General features: G+C 41.6%; 1 protein-coding gene across 1 annotated transcript in view; it reads left to right on the forward strand.

The window, feature by feature from the left end:
* Positions 1-6,395: 6,395 nt before the first annotated feature.
* Positions 6,396-15,640, forward strand: part of MAN2A1 (mannosidase alpha class 2A member 1) — a gene marked incomplete at its 5' end in the record, with an annotated part of 128,091 nt that continues 118,846 nt past the window's right edge. The window contains one exon of the mRNA XM_084304915.1: positions 6,396-6,530. Within this exon, the coding sequence (XP_084161041.1) occupies positions 6,396-6,530 (135 nt within the window). The remainder of the gene's footprint in view (positions 6,531-15,640) is intronic.

Here is a 15,640-nt window from a genome sequence, read left to right on the forward strand (position 1 = left end):
GACTGACTTACAGACATATGGCTTGTCATGGCTTACTTTCAGATCTTTCAAGGTAACTTTTTGATGTTTTGTCATGCCATGCTTATTAAATTAACATTGACTGTGAAGCTATCTGCTTCCTAGAGTCCAGCTGTTTTGATTCAGCACAGAGAGGATTAAGGCTGTTCAAGGTTCTCCAGTAGAAAAAGGCTTTGTTACAGTGAGTGGGCAAACCGGACATTGATCAGGAAAAATGAATTCAATGCTCATTGCAAACAATCGTGTATGGCTCACAAAAAAGCTCAGAAAATGGTGTCAGACAGCACCTGGTGAGACGGATCAAATAGTTCTAGTATGTCCTCTGAGAACAGGCCGCACCATTGTTTGTAGGTGTCAAGACAGACTAACAAAAAGCCTTCCAGGGATTTGAAAGAGCCCAGAATCTTAATACATATACACTAAAACTTGTTTCCATCTACCTTTTTTTTTTTTTGCTGTTTATTGTGATCTATAATATATTAATATGATGATGAAATTATTTAACCTATCAGGATAACAGAAGTAATTGATTGTTACCTCTATATTAACTTTCTGCAAACATATAGTCTCAAAATTCTGATTTCAACAAAGAAGTACAACACCATTTTTTCCTCTCCAAATAATATATAGTTACATAAAGACAGTAACTGTAAACATATATTTCAAATCATGCACTCTAAAAGCATTTGGAGGGAATTTCAGTATGTAAGGGAAGAAAAAATTCAGACTATATATATAAGTACCATATAAAATCAAATTTTTGCAGCAATTCACATCAGACTTGTTAACAGAAGGATGCTAACGGATAACACTACATTTCTTCAAAGAAATGCAGCCTTTGCAAAGATATTTTGAAGAAAAAACATAAGCAGAAATTTGCATTACAAAAAATTTAAAGGACAAAGAAAACTGAACCTTCCACATTTGTTCTATATTCCTTTTTTTTTTTTCTTTCTAATTACTTTTTATTTTATTATTATTATTATTAGAACTACAAATAACACCAGGAGCTTAAGAAAGCTGCACACTTACATGTTTTCAGCTGTATCTCGGCTGAGAATACACGAGGCTTCATAAAGTCCCCAGTACTCACTTATACAGTGTTTCAAGATTTATACTAGGCCAATGCAGACTAATTCTAAAGCCATTGGAGTTTAAATACACATACAAACAAATGATTTGCTTCAAATTTACATGGCTCTGGTCCTTGATTCAATCAAGTGATCAAATGCAATGTTTAAAAGTTATATACCAAAGACAAGCAAAGAAATTCAATGGTGTTGAAAGCAATGCCTTATTTTGCTTCACTAGTTACTAATATTTTAGAGAAGAATGACCTGACTGCTATGAACATTGATTGATTTTTGCAGGCTGGAGCCTTACACCTTCAATAAATGCAAAGACTGGCAAGTACTTCTCCATGATACTAATAGTAGGCAATGAGGCACTGCTAAAGTGTTTCCGTAGATTTTTCATTTGGATTTAAATAAAAGTGATTGATCTGACATTGAGGAAACATCAAATGAAAATAAAGTAGCCTGGCAGGAATGTGAAGGCTTATTGGTTTAAAAAAATAATTAAAAAAAAAGGAGGAAAAGGGAAAAGTAGGGGGGTGGGGGGATAGGAGAGGTAAGGGGAAAACAGGTGAAGGGGAGAAGAGGAAAAAAGGGAAAAGTTTATAAAAGAAAGGGGGGGAAGAAAACTTGCAAAGGTTGCCAAAATTGTGTGTTCATTACAAAACTTTTGAGACTAGTTAAAGTTTTCAAATAAACAACATATTTATCACTTGTTGTCCAGTCCAGCCATAATAGTTTTAAATGGTGATGATACTCTTCCATCTCCCCAAATGAAATAGTTTGGCTCTAAATACTGAAGTTACATATAGTAATAGAAGTTATATATATTTTAAAATAGACATGTTGTCTCTCGATTTCATGATTTAATAGTCATTGACTTGGTGTGGAAACAAACTCTTGTCAATAAATGTTTTCACAGATTTTTATTTTATTTTATTTTATTTTATTTTATTTTATTTTATTTTATTTTATTTTATTTTATTTTATTTTATTTTATTTTATTTTATTTTATTTTATTTTATTTATATATTTTTTACAATATTTTTAGCAACAGTAATTATAGCTTTATCTGCTGTTGTGAAATAGTATGCAGTTAAGGGGGTTATAGAAGTTACACCTGTGTAACTTCTTATTTTTATATTTTCTACCTTGTTTGGGTGGCAGATGCCTTCAGGTATGGAGTTTACTTGACTGTATAGTTTCTGCATAGCCAGAGGTAAGGTTTCTGTGGTCTGTAGTGGAAAATGTAATTTAGATACCATCAGACTGGTCAATAAGAAAATAACTATTCAAAACCAGTTTCCTCTGTTTCCTATTAGAGGCTAGATCCAGAAAAGGAGTTTGGCTTCTAAAGAAAGGAATAGTATGTTTTTAGGTGCCCAAATTCAAACCTGACATCTAAAAAAAAAATAAAAAAATAATAAATACAAAATAATAAAAAATAATAATAAAAAATTCATTCAGCAGCTGCTTATGGCTGAAAACATATCTGTACTTAAGATATGTCTTTCATATGATTGCAGGTCTGGTTTTGAACTTTTGTGTAGGTTTGTCCCACCCTCATTATCCGTGTTCCCTTCTAACCCTAAATGGGTAGAAAAAACTTGGCCATGACTGAAGATACAGCCAGAAGATTGCATCCCTCAGAGAATGTAGTTCTTAACGTAACAACAACAACAACAACAACAATAATAATAGTTGTAAAGGATGGCAGAAACACTGTTACGTGTTGCTAGCACATTGTAGCCTATTGCAGAAGTTACTGGCAGGAGACCAAAGTTCCAGCAGTATATTCTAGCCAGTATTTAAATGCTTCAACACACAAAAAGTGTTCATGTACACAAATAACATTGACATAGGTGGATTACACACACATGGATAAAAATATATGTAATATGCATTTATTTGTAGTATCATACACACACAGATACGTGCAGATAGCCTTTAGTAAACATGGCTAGTTTATAAAAGTGGTCAGCATCACCATTTTCTTCCTTCCACACTTCAGAAGTTGATATATTAATTAGTTGTTTGAAAAACAAGCCATTGACATCTATATTTAGGAGAGGATTCAAAATCACAGAGTCTGAACAGAAGAAAACATACATTACTAGGCCCTTACTAATATGCTTAATTTCTGATAAAGGGCTGGGTTTTACAACTGTCTTCAGTGTTTCTTGTTCACTGCCCAGGAATCTTCCCTGAACAGTTTTAGATTTCTGAGTGTTATTTCTGAAGAACAGAGTTCTCCTTATCTGCTCCATAACGTAATTCAGGTATCTATCAAAGGAACCTGAGTTCTACCTGAGAAGAATTTTTTGGACATGGCACTGCATCTCTAAGCAAATCAGAACCTGCATATGTTTTAGCGTTGCGTAGTACTGATATCCTTTTCCCATTCTGTGTGAAAAGAAACAAACAAGCAAACACCCACACACCCACAGGCAGAACCCACAAAGATGAAACAGAACTGGAAGCATTGTTCTAGTACTTGTCTCTTCATGCTACCAGTACTAGATCTACTGACGATAGACCAAAGGTTTTAGTCCTATGCCACCCTAGCTGAGTCTGTCAATTCAATACAAGATACATTCTTATTTATCAGCTACTAGATATTAGGATACTACAGTGTATCTAAAAAAATAGAACAGGTATCTAAGCAGATAATGGTTTCTGATGTTAAGTGTCTGTCATCTAGCAGATATCTCACAACAGGAATAGGAAGAGTTGCAAAATCAAACACACAGGAAACATGTCAAAATGTTGCCAAGAAAACCTGAGGTCCATATATACATCAGGACACTGTTTTATGTAACCTGAATTCGTCCCCTCAGGCATTATTACACAGTTTCAAAGCATAAGACCGGATACTACTTTGCACATGACCCATGCTATCATTGATTCAGTGGTCTGCACTTGCTGAAATTATCATGATACAACACATGGTTTTACTGTCGTCTTCAGTTGTGGCCTCTCATCACTTGATATACACCAATGAAACAGTGAAGTGGCAATGCAGCTGTTAATTTCCTTACATTCTAGTGGTGTTTGAAGAAATCATAGTTTATACAGTACTATTTTTAGCTGTAAAAGACCATTTGTGAGGAAAAGACCAAGTTCATAGCTTTCATTGGCCTCAGCTGCAAATATGGCTTCTGCGTACTTCTGCAGGTTAGATCGCCGACATCTTGGGAAGGAACCCGGGAGGTAAAGAACCCCTACCAGCTTTCTGTGGATACACTGGTTTGTGTGACACAGTATCAGCAAGAAGCCCTTTAACGGAGGTGAGAACAGTGTCTGACTGTCTGCGGCACTTCAGTTCTCTCAGCCACCTGACCATTATTGTCTCTGCAGTACTCTTGTCTCATTCATCAAACTGCTTCTGGCTTTTCCAACAAGGGAAACAGAAGGTCTACAGATCACTGGTTTGTTCACAATTCTGTCTTTCCCTCTAGGCACCCTGCTCAAAGAATCAACTACACACACACACACACACACACACAAAAAAAAAAAAAAAAAAAAAAGAGAAAAATGCTATCTAAAATGCTATCTGTCTGATCATGTAAAAGATGAGCAAAGGCTTTGGAGTGAACACTAATAATACATATTGCAGAGCCTGATGCTATTTTTTGAAATCTTACTGTTAGCTTACTGCAGATTTAAACACAATTTCCCTTTTAGGAAAAAGAGATTTGGAAATGGCATCTTACGGAGATCACTGCAAAGCTGGATTTTTGGTTGAGGAAGGTATCTGAACTCCACTAACAAAGTAACAAATGGGAAAAGAAACATTTTTTATTTTCTGTCTGCATCTGCCGCTAGAGGGGGGGATGGAGCAAATGTGAACAGGTAAGGTCCATGCGTTTACAGCTTTTTGCTGAACAGCAGACAGCATCAGGCTTCAAAACTCCCGGGTTTTATTTCAGTTCTGTAGGAGATCCACCTGCATCTTCCGTCTGTTGTGCCTTTCCACCGTCATTTTTGCCTCTGAGCTGCTTTGTCTCTTACTCCTCGTTTTTCCCTGCTGTCGGCCCCTTTCTGTTCCTGCCCCATTTTTGTCCTTCCCCTGTATTGTCACCAGCGCTCAGCTTCACTCTTCATCCTCCGTTTCTCACCCCCTGATTAAAATCGGTCTTTCTAAACTTAAACTCAGTCAATATGCACAAAAGTGCACAGTTTCTCTGCTGTCAGCAGTTCCCACCATGGTAGCTGATAACATCCATATCCAGTGACTGCAGGAGTCCTGTAAGGCCTTTCACGTCCAGAAGCTAACACTTTATTTTTTATTTTTTTGCCTAGTGGGAGGAAGGGGGTTAGAAGTTACGCATTATCGATCCCTGAAGTAGGTTCTGTGAGATCCTGGAGCAGGCTCTAAATATGGACGAACTTAGCACAGGTTTAAATTTCCTGGCTCCTTCAAAAGTCTACTGAACTCTGCTGGCCAAAAATGTGTTGGTGCTACAGTTTTAGGAACTTTGGGGGGGGGGGATTTTAATGAGAAGGGAAAAGCCGAGCCGTGGTGCTAACGCCAATTTTCGGACTTCAACTCGCAGGGGCGTCAGAGCTCCCCGGCACAAGCTGTCCGCGGTGCGTTACGTGCGGCTAAAACATGGTAAAAAAACACGCTTTTAGCACTCGGGCAGCCCTCAGCAGCACCCCGTATCCCCACAGCACCATTGACATCTGCCAGAACTGTGTGGAGGGAAGGAGGGAAGGGAAGGGAAGGGAAGGAGCCAACCGCCACACGCCCGCCTCACGGCGGGGCTGCCCGCGGGGGCAGCCGTTCCCCGCCGCCCAACGGCCGCCGCGCGGGGCCGGGGGGGGGCGCGGCGCTGACACCGCTGCAGGCGCCGCCCACCCGCGCGGGGGCGGGGGCGGGGGCGGAGCGCGGGGCTCCGGCGGCGGCGGGCGGCGGGCGGGGGCTGCTGCGGGCGTCCGCGGCAGCGCTCGGGCCGCGGGGCGGAGGAGGAGGAGGAGGAGGAGGAGCAGCAGCAGGAGCGGGGCGGCCGCAGGAGGAGGAGGACGGGAAGCGGAGCAGCGGCGGCGCTCGGTCGGCCCCGCGGCGCTGCTGCCGCCGCCGCCAGTTCCCCGCTCGCTGCCCGCCCGCCCGATCCGCGGCTGCCGGCGGCTCCCGGCTCGGCCGCGGGCGCTGGGAGCGGGCTCGGCGCTGCCCCGCCGGAGCAGCCCCCGCGGCGCCGCGGTGCCGCCGCCCGGCGCCGGCTCGGAACTTTCCCCGCGGGGCGCGGGGGGGCAGCGAGGAAGAGGAGGAAGGAGGAGGAGGAGGAGGAGGAGGCGGCGGCGATGAAGCTGAGCCGCCAGTTCACGGTGTTCGGCAGCGCGGTGTTCTGCGTGGTCATCTTCTCGCTCTACCTGATGCTGGACCGCGGGCACTTCGACCACCCCAAGAGCCCGCGGCGGGAGGGCACCTTCCCCAAGGTGAGCGCCGCACGGCACCGCCGGGGGGGCGCCGCCGCCCAGCGCTTCCTCCTCCCCCCCCCCCCCCCCCCCCCCCGCCGCCGGGGCACGGGGGCGGCCTCTGGGAGGCGCTGCCCCGGCCCCGCCGCGTGTCCCGGGCCGCCCGCAGCCGCAGCCGCGGGGTTGGGGCTGGGGGAAGCAGCGGGGTTTGGGGGGGGCAGCGATCGCGGTGCGGGGCTGTGCGGGGCGGTGTGCCCCGGGCTGTGCCGCACGCTGCTGCGCCTCGTGGGGCAAAAGGCAAAGTGTGGGGAGCCGGGCGGCGCAGCCGGTGCCTGCGCTGAATGCACCCCTCCTGACGGCAGGAAAACAAAGGGACGGTGTGTTAGCGCGGCGGAGGGGTGTCAGGGCAATTGAAAAACCTCAGATCGCTCACCGAGAAAGTAAAATTATTATTATTATTATTTATTTTTTTTCTGATAGAACCGTGTTTTTTTTTTCGTTTTTTCTTTTTTTTTTTTTCTTCCTTTAACGCAAAGATAATACTTGGCACCACTTTATTTCTGGCCACGGCAGAAAAAAAAACAAACCTTGGCTGAAGTGTATGGAAGGAGCAGGGATCAGTTCTGCCTTTGTTTCTTCGAGTTACAGTTCAGAGGTCAGCCGCTAGCTGTTTCAGGAACTAAGAGAATACGAAAGAAGCTCTGAAGAAAGCGAGACAAGGCTGGACTACTGCGGCTGCATCTGTTCAATATACAGCTCCGGCAGGAGAGTAATACTGAGTGTCATACTTGTAAAAGCTAGTACAAGTGCTGCTTTGGTGGTATGGTCAGTATCTTATATTAGCAGAGCACCTCATGTGCTTTTATCTCACCAGTTGAGTTTAATCCAGATAAAGAATAGGACAGGGCAGCTGGTACATAGGTGGCCTTTTTTTTTTATTTATTTTTATTTAATGTCAGGATTTGCTTTGAAATACTGAAACCTGGAAGACGTATTAGATGTGTTTGCTTTTCCACTGTCCGTGTCTTGCAGTTGAAATTCCTGTCAGTGTCCTACAGCGTAATGCTTTCTCTCTTACGAGAGAAAGGTCTAGTGCCTCAGTCTGCTGTAACATCTCTTCTTTATACAACATAAAGAGCCAAGCATCTCTCCTCACCTCCTCCTTCCTCCCCTCGGACTCCTAGAACATTCCGTCAGCATTTACTCTTTCTGCCTTTTCCATACCTAAATTCATTCGAGGCTGCTCACTCTTACTACTTAGCACTGTTTCAGTCCTTCCTTTGGGTGGAAAAATTACCCTTTTTCTTCTTGCTGCTTTATCCTTCGAAGAAGTTACAGGTGAAGCCAATGTGACTTTGTCATTTCCTTTTTGCTGTCTGTAGGGTTCTGAATAGGAATTTTTCACTTTTTTTTTTTTTAAATTGGGAAACCTCTGGAACCTAGCAAATGTTTTCAAGCCATATAATGCGTCAGTGTAAAGTCAATATGAAAGATGAAGAGGGGAAGAGAAGCCACCGACAATATTGGAAAGGAAAACGCTATCTTAGCTTACAAAAAATCATGTCAGTGAGGTGTTGTTGGAACTCAATGTACTGTAAGTGAAACCAGCCACAGATGTAAAAACTTCAAGCTGCTTTTGTTTGCGAAAAGCTCTGGCAGCAGGATATTGTGTGTCCGTGGATTTAAGAAGACATTTTCTTTCACGATGAGAAAGGTCAGTTTTTCTTACTGCTTGGAAGGAGGAGCTGAGATTTTTTTTTTATTATTATTTTTTCCCCACAGATTTTCAGATAGCTTCACTTCTTACTTCTTTCTGATCTGACAGTGTGCTAATTTTTCAACTTTGCTGTTTCTCTGTGCAGCTCTGGTAAGAGCATCCTTCACCTTGCATATCCTGGAAGTTGCGTACTGATTAGCTTGCTCTCCCCGAGCTGTGTGGTATACAGTAGCCTCAGAGAGGAGGAGTGGGTTCTTCTGGAAGCAGCTTCCTGTGTAGCTCATCAGCATTTGTCTATCTAGGCTTTACTTTAATTTCTGCCAGGAATAGAGTTGGATTTTTTTTTTTAGCTGGTAGTGCCTGTTGGTCTGTATTCACTGAGAGAATCATGTGTAATACCAGTAGTAAAATGCAGGATGGGGATTTGCTGCTCAACTTTCACTTCTGCTGTTTCTTCCATATGCCTTCTCGTTGCATGATCTCAGGGTCGTGTACATCAGGCTGAGGCTTGTGAACCTGTCCTTTTTTCAGATTTATCTGCCATTATCTGTAGTCAAGAGTTACCCTTCCTGAGCTGGCTTTCTAGTTTGAGAGTTTAGGTAGTTGTTCAAGGGTGCCAACAGGAATGAATGCCTTGCAGAAGTAATTTTTGGAGAAGATCTCTCAGGGAGTGTGAATGCCCCTAAGCAGTAGCCTTTACATAATCTCTATCCAGGTGCTTGTAAATGCTTTTCAGTGCTGTCTTAAAGAGAATCTCTGGTCTGACTTTGGAGGTACTGGTAATATCTTGTCTTTTTAAGTGTTGAATTTGCAAAAGTTGGCATCAGTGGTCTCTTGTAAAGTTCTCATTGCCCGCACTCTGTAGTGAGGTGACATCATGGCAGCCGTAATAGAGCCTGAGCTAATGAAGTGATTTATAGCCTTGTCATCACTGATGGTGCATTTAAATCATATATGAAGATCTGCATGCTGCCACAGAACTGAAATCCCCGTTAATTTGGGGAAGATTAGGTACAACCTATGGAGATTGCCTTATTTGCCTCTCCTCTCTAAATCCTGTGTGTAACTTCATGGACCCTGCCTGGTTGTCAGCAATATATTATTCTGAAGATGGCCATATCACAAGCACTTTCTTTCTCTCAGACCTTATTTGTAGTCACTGTAGGATTTCTGTCTGCTGCAGTGTACCGTGGACTCTGATACTTTTCCAGAGACCTTCTTCCCTGCCTCTCCCTTGCTATTTTGCTTTGTATTCCTTCAGCGTGACTCCGGGGTGGATTTCCAAAGCTGTTATCGCAACTGCTTCCCATGAACGCTCTGAAAGAGCATTTGGCTCAGAGTCTCCTCAGAGGGCTCATCAGCAGTTGACGATGACCTGCTCTAGAAGTTTCAAGCGTTGCTGTGTACTTTATTTCACCCTTCTCAGTGTAGGCAGTGTTACTACAGTGGTTACTTTTTGTTTTAAAAACTCTTGGGAGTAATAGCAGAAATGTTGCTGGTTGAGATTTAAAATACACTACTCCCCTTTCTTTCCTCCTGTTCCTTTAGATAAGTAAATTGATAAGCTGCTAGGGAAACTGAACTGTACTTCAGTTCGGTATGGCTGTCTTAAAACTTCTGTATCTGTGAATGGAGAGGAAAATGTTCCAGCTATCATTTGAGTTTGAGAAGACTAATGAAGGGTACTGAAAGTGAGAAGGACGAGCTGTGTAGCTGGTCTGCATAACCTAGCATCCTGTGTCAGAATAAGATGTTTCCTGTCTCAGAACACATGTCAAGATACCATGTGTCATAGTGTCCTGTCTCACAAGAGGAACAGCCTTGCAGCATTGTGCAGAGGCAAGCTTAAGGTGCAGGAGCCTTAGATGCATTTTTTTGATTATTAACATACCAACCCTCACTACAGATTATAGTATAAGTCTTCTGGTGGAATTTGCTGAAGAGTGGTGGAGGATATTCTTTCCGTCTGCAATAACAGAATTGTTTGAGAAATCTTTTGGCTGTGTGGTGGATGGAGATTTGAAGTGGTGAGTCCTGTGCTGTCTCCTGTGCACTGAGTGTCAAGTACAAGTGGTCCTTGGACTAAACTGATACAGCTAAATGAAAGCTTCATTCAAATTGAGTCTGAAGTGGAGTAAGTCCATAAGGAACTTCAGTTGAAGAACCGGTGTTACTGTATACAGATGAAAACCAAATACAGATAAGCACGTATTAATCTATTTGGTATTTTGGGGTCCAAACAGAAAAAAACAAACATTAGGCTAACACAGCATATTTTATCAACTAACTTTACCTTGAGTTTGAACAAATCCATAAAAGCTGTTCATTTACACAGGCTGGTGGAGTATTTCTTCTGATTCTAAATTTTGCTTCATTCAAGAGTGTGCCATGCATGCTAAGGCGTAAGACAAAGAAAAACATTAAAAATCCAATGTATTTTAAATTAAGTGGAGGATTTATTTTTGGGTAAGAATATTTTGCATCAGAAATATATAGCCTTTGTGTAGTCTTCACACGAAAATTCATTTCTAGTGCATTTTATGCCTGAGCAAGGCAAAACAGAAGAGCAACACAGCGTCCTCTGTTGTTACCTGATAGGCAATGCTCTGGAACTGAGCTTTTTCTGCTAACCACTTTCACGCAGCTTGCTTTGGCTTTTATGGGACGTATCTCCATGGTGTGCAAGGCTGTTTCTGGAAATAAGTTTTTGAAACTCAGGTCTGCCACCGTTCTGCTTGGTAACTGGAATGGGACCAAGGGATTGCTCTTCTGGTATCTTTGGCGTTTCCCTTAAATTTTATTAGAAGGAAAGCACAAGCATACAGCAACTTCGATCCTTAGGGTTTTCCAATTTTTTATATATATTTTTTTGTTTTGAATAAGATCCTTCACCCCTCCTACCCTCGTGCCTTTGACCATCATTATTTGAAACTTACTCTGATCTTCTCGTGTTTGAACTGCCTTTACAGGCCCTGTAGCTGCCTCGCATCGAACAGAGACAATCAAATACAGTTCCTGTAAAAGCAGCTGGCTTTTATTTCTATTTCCTGTGTCCTTCCCGCAAAACATTAAGGCCTGGCTGTTGGTGGTTCTGCTAATGCTTCTCTGCTGGCTTCATGTTTTCAAGGCATCCATCACATACTTTGTAAATGGCACAAGCAGTGGTTGTTGCAGTGTGCAGTGCTGTTTCATCTGTACTTGCCAATAGTTTGGAATTAGTATCACCTGGCCAAAATATGAATCATGATAGGGTGGAGCAGTAACAGTAGGATGTTAGGGCCAAACACATCAGAAACATCAGCAGTTCTATGAATCTGTGCACTGAACAAAGGCATCTTGTGAGATTTACCTCAAAAGTACTCCAAAGTAAAAGCTCCCCTACTTTGAGGAAGCCTTACCTTCCGTCACATAACCCTCTGTCTCCTTTGGGTGGCTGCAGCTGCGGTGAATCAGCTCATGCCTGACAGTTGCTGTGCCCCAATTCTGTGCAGAACAAATCTTGTCTCCCTCCAGAGTCACAGCAAGTCCTCACGCTTCCTGCTTTTGAAATAACTCCTGATACACCAGAAATACATTTCCCAGCTATGGTTTTGTTAGGTACATTGCTGTAGTGAAGTAGGTGAAATCAGTGGCTTACCTGAACTATAAATACACGCCTTTTGTTGCTTCATGTTCTTGCGGGTTTATTTTTGTGGGTTCATTTCTGGCCTATGTTGTATAACAAGCTCAAGCACTGCTGTATGTAGCAGTATAGGAAACTATATGATCAGGAAATGTTTTTATCGCTCTGAAATGTAAGTAGTAGTAATTAAGGTTGTACGTTGTTTAAGTTGTCTGAGCACTGAGTAATTGTGAGTGCAGTGACTTCTAGTAGCATTCTTAGGAGTTTCGTGTCGGAGAAGATTGAATGTTGAATCAGAATAGTTACAGAAGGAATTACCATTTTCCTGGATTTGAAACTTGCTTACTTAAAACAAACAAACAAAGCCTGATTAATAGCAATCACTATCTGAAAGACTTTGAGCGTCACAGGAATGTTCTTGAGTATAAAATATAAAAAAAAAAAAAAAAGATTTTTATTTTTTCTTTTGAGCTTCTGGTGCATTGTAAAGGAGGAGGGGTTCTCATAGTAAATGTAATTATAGGTCAGTAACTAGTTTTGTACTAAAGTACAAAAAATAAAAAAAACACCTTGTACTTCCTGATGTTCCAGAGTGTGTTTGTTTCTTGTATGTTTTGAGTGAAGTTCTGGCTAAACAGCAGTCGGGCAGAATCTAATAGCTTCTTTCAATTAGTCTTTAAATCTAGTGAAAAATGTTGAACAAAATATATTCTTCAGAAGAGCAGTAACACCTCCCATAAAGCAGAACTCCTTTCTGCTACTTACGGTCAATGCCCAGCTTAAACTGCATAAACTAAATGGAGAGAGAGCATTTCCTTGTTTGCTCTTAGCTTGACCTTTACTTCTGCCTGCTACATGATTTTGTTATTTTAAGTTTTGACTTGTTCAAATAAAAATAATTAAAATGCCTGTACTCAGATGCCATGTAAACTGCATTTCAGTTTTGTACTGATAGCCATTTTAACTACAGAAATAAATATTCAGTACAGGGTTAGGAAGGGAACCAAAAGGGAAATGAACCTAAAACTTACCAGCCTGAGAAGTAGTGAACATCCTTCAGATAACTGACTTAATATAGGGAATGCTTCTAGATTTGTCTCCATCTCCCCCTTCTTTCTCCCAGCCTTCAGCTCAGTGATAATGGTGTCAAATTAGGCCTTAACAACATCTTTTTTCTATCTCTGTAAGTTACATGAAACTTAAATCTAGAGTAATAGTATGTAGAATGCTTATTTCTTATCATGACACTTGTTAAAAGGATTTTAAAGTCTATCAGCTCCTGAAAACCTTTTTTTTTTAGGTTACTTTATCTTTGGGCTAGAACAACTATTTCATTTGAGAGAGTAGACTTGTGTTTTGTAGTTAATTCAGGTGAATGCTAGTGTCTTCACAAAGTGAGCTTGTTTTGAATGGTACTTTAAAGGCAGGAAATCCTTAAAAAGGTTATTTATGTAATTTTCGTGATTAAAAATGCACAGAAACTTTCTGCCTAGCTTCATAAAGGCTTTAAACCTTGACTTGTGCTTTTAACTGTTGTACTGTATGCTTGGTTTTTCATTGTGTCCTACCTCACAAGGTGAATACACGCTGAAACAGTCAGTGTGTTCAAATATTAAGCTTTGATGCAACATCATGCTGTACTTTTAACTTCTACCTGCTTGCTTTTTTTCTGTAGAGGACATGACCATTCAAATTCTACATTTAGTGTGCTCTGTTCACTGTACAGTGCTCAGATTGCACAGTGAACTGAGAATATTTTCTGGTCTTACCATCTTGGTATGCTGCATCTGGTCAGAGGCTTATATCAAGATTTTAGTCAAGTTAGTACATGATTTGTGAAGATATCAATAATTACTTCCAGGTATAAGAAGCTGATACAGGAAGTGATTAAGATGACTGCGAATTCAGTGCCGTCAGAAAAGGACACGTGAAGTTTCTTAAATGCTCAGTGTTGTGAACCTGTATAGGCAATGATCCGGACTTGAATTCCACATCCCCAGGAGAACCCTGTTCACTGTGGTACACTGCTGTCTTCACCACTGCTCGTTTGTGCACCAGAGCCTCTTCAACAGGACTCTGCCAGCTCTTTTGTGGTCTCCGGCTTGTTCGTGTGGGTGAGAAGGAGAATGGGCTCTGGCTGGTTTTGAACTCAAGCGCTTGGTGGTTGCTGGCTCACTCTCTGGATACATAATAATAATAATTTCTAGCTGACCTAACCTCAGAAGTCTCTCATGTGGATTTGTCCTCTGTCTGCCAGTTTCTGTGAGAATTCCTCATTCATGGGCCTGTCATACTCCCGCTTAAATTATTTGAGCTACCTTTCTTTTTCCTTGAAATGGTCAGCAGCTGCCTGTTTGAAAGGTCTTGTATTTAAAGAAGGAGTGAGTGAGCATTCACTGAGGAAATGAAAGTTGCAATACCCTTTTCTGCAGTGCTTAGATAGGAGAAGCTGCTCTGTCTTGCCCAGAATAAAGCAACTTTATTTTTCCTTGTGTTACTGGAGTTGCTTACTTGTGCTGGGTACCAATACTCCTTTCTGGAGTGAGTCCTTGCAATGTATCAGAGCAGTACCAAATGCAAATAGACAAGGACAAAACAGAGGGCAGTGGGGAAGCAGAGGCCATTCTGGGATGTTTGGGGCTTCAAAACCACTGAAGGGTTAAGACTGAAGCATAGGGAACTGTTTACGTAGCTATATTGTGTGGTGGTAACAGCAGGTTGCTCAGTGCGGCTAGCAGGTATGGATGTTTTTTGTTCCAAACGGGTGGAGAATGAGCTGGTCTGGTCTGTCCTCACTTGGGAAGGTTCAGTTGTTTCAGTCCAACCCTGTGTAACCATGGGGATGGCAAAGAGATGCACTACTTGTGTGATGCCATTATTTTACTAGTGCAGCTGTATCTACTTCCAGGATACAATTTGGATTTGTTGGTACTTTCCACTTCATGCACTAATACCTGTTGTTGTGGAGCGAGAGCTGGGTTCCCTTTCTTCTTAATCAAATCTTTATTTGCACAACCTTACCAGTACGTGAAGATGGAGAGAGATGAAAGAAAGAAGTTTATACCAAAGTTAATAAAAACTAGTAGACTGATTGTGTAAGTCAGGTGATTCCTGTAATTTTACATTGCATTTCCTTATTCCAAACAAGTATATAGATTCACAGAGCATCCTTTTAATGGTCTACATTTGGACTGAGCCTCAGTCTATTTGGACTTATCCAGAAAGCATACCTCTTATTTTGCTATCCAGTATTCACAAAGCCATGTAGATTACAACGTTTCAGGCAGAATTGCTTAAGGTAAAATTGATACATCTCTGCTTGGATTTAAAAATATAACAACACCCACTTCCAATTGTGTGGAAAATTTTCAAACTTAATTTAGAACAAATACTGATGATTTTAGTAATGAAAAGATGTCCTGTGTGTTTCATTTTTGATTAGACCCGTCAGGTTCTCTGGTATGTTTCTAAGCTGTTTTAATAGTAAATCAACACCCATTACTGGCAATCAGTAAGGGGCAGTGTGAATCAGCTATTTTCCTTCCTTTAGTGTTGAAACTAAATTTTGTTTTGTTCTTGAACATTTTCCGTGTTCATCTTTGAATTTTAAAGAAATTTTACTATTGAATGCTACATTCTTAGCACTGTCTTACTCCTGCCTACTTAAAATGAGTAAGGAGTGAGGACTGAAAAAAAAAAAAAGTACTTTCTGATACCTGAACCATTTTTAAATCTGAGAATGGATTCCTGACACTGCTTTCACTGTATTTATATTGAGTGAAAGCTGGGATC

Source organism: Netta rufina (assembly GCF_964035555.1).
Source record: "Netta rufina genome assembly, chromosome: Z".
NCBI lineage: Eukaryota > Metazoa > Chordata > Aves > Anseriformes > Anatidae > Netta > Netta rufina.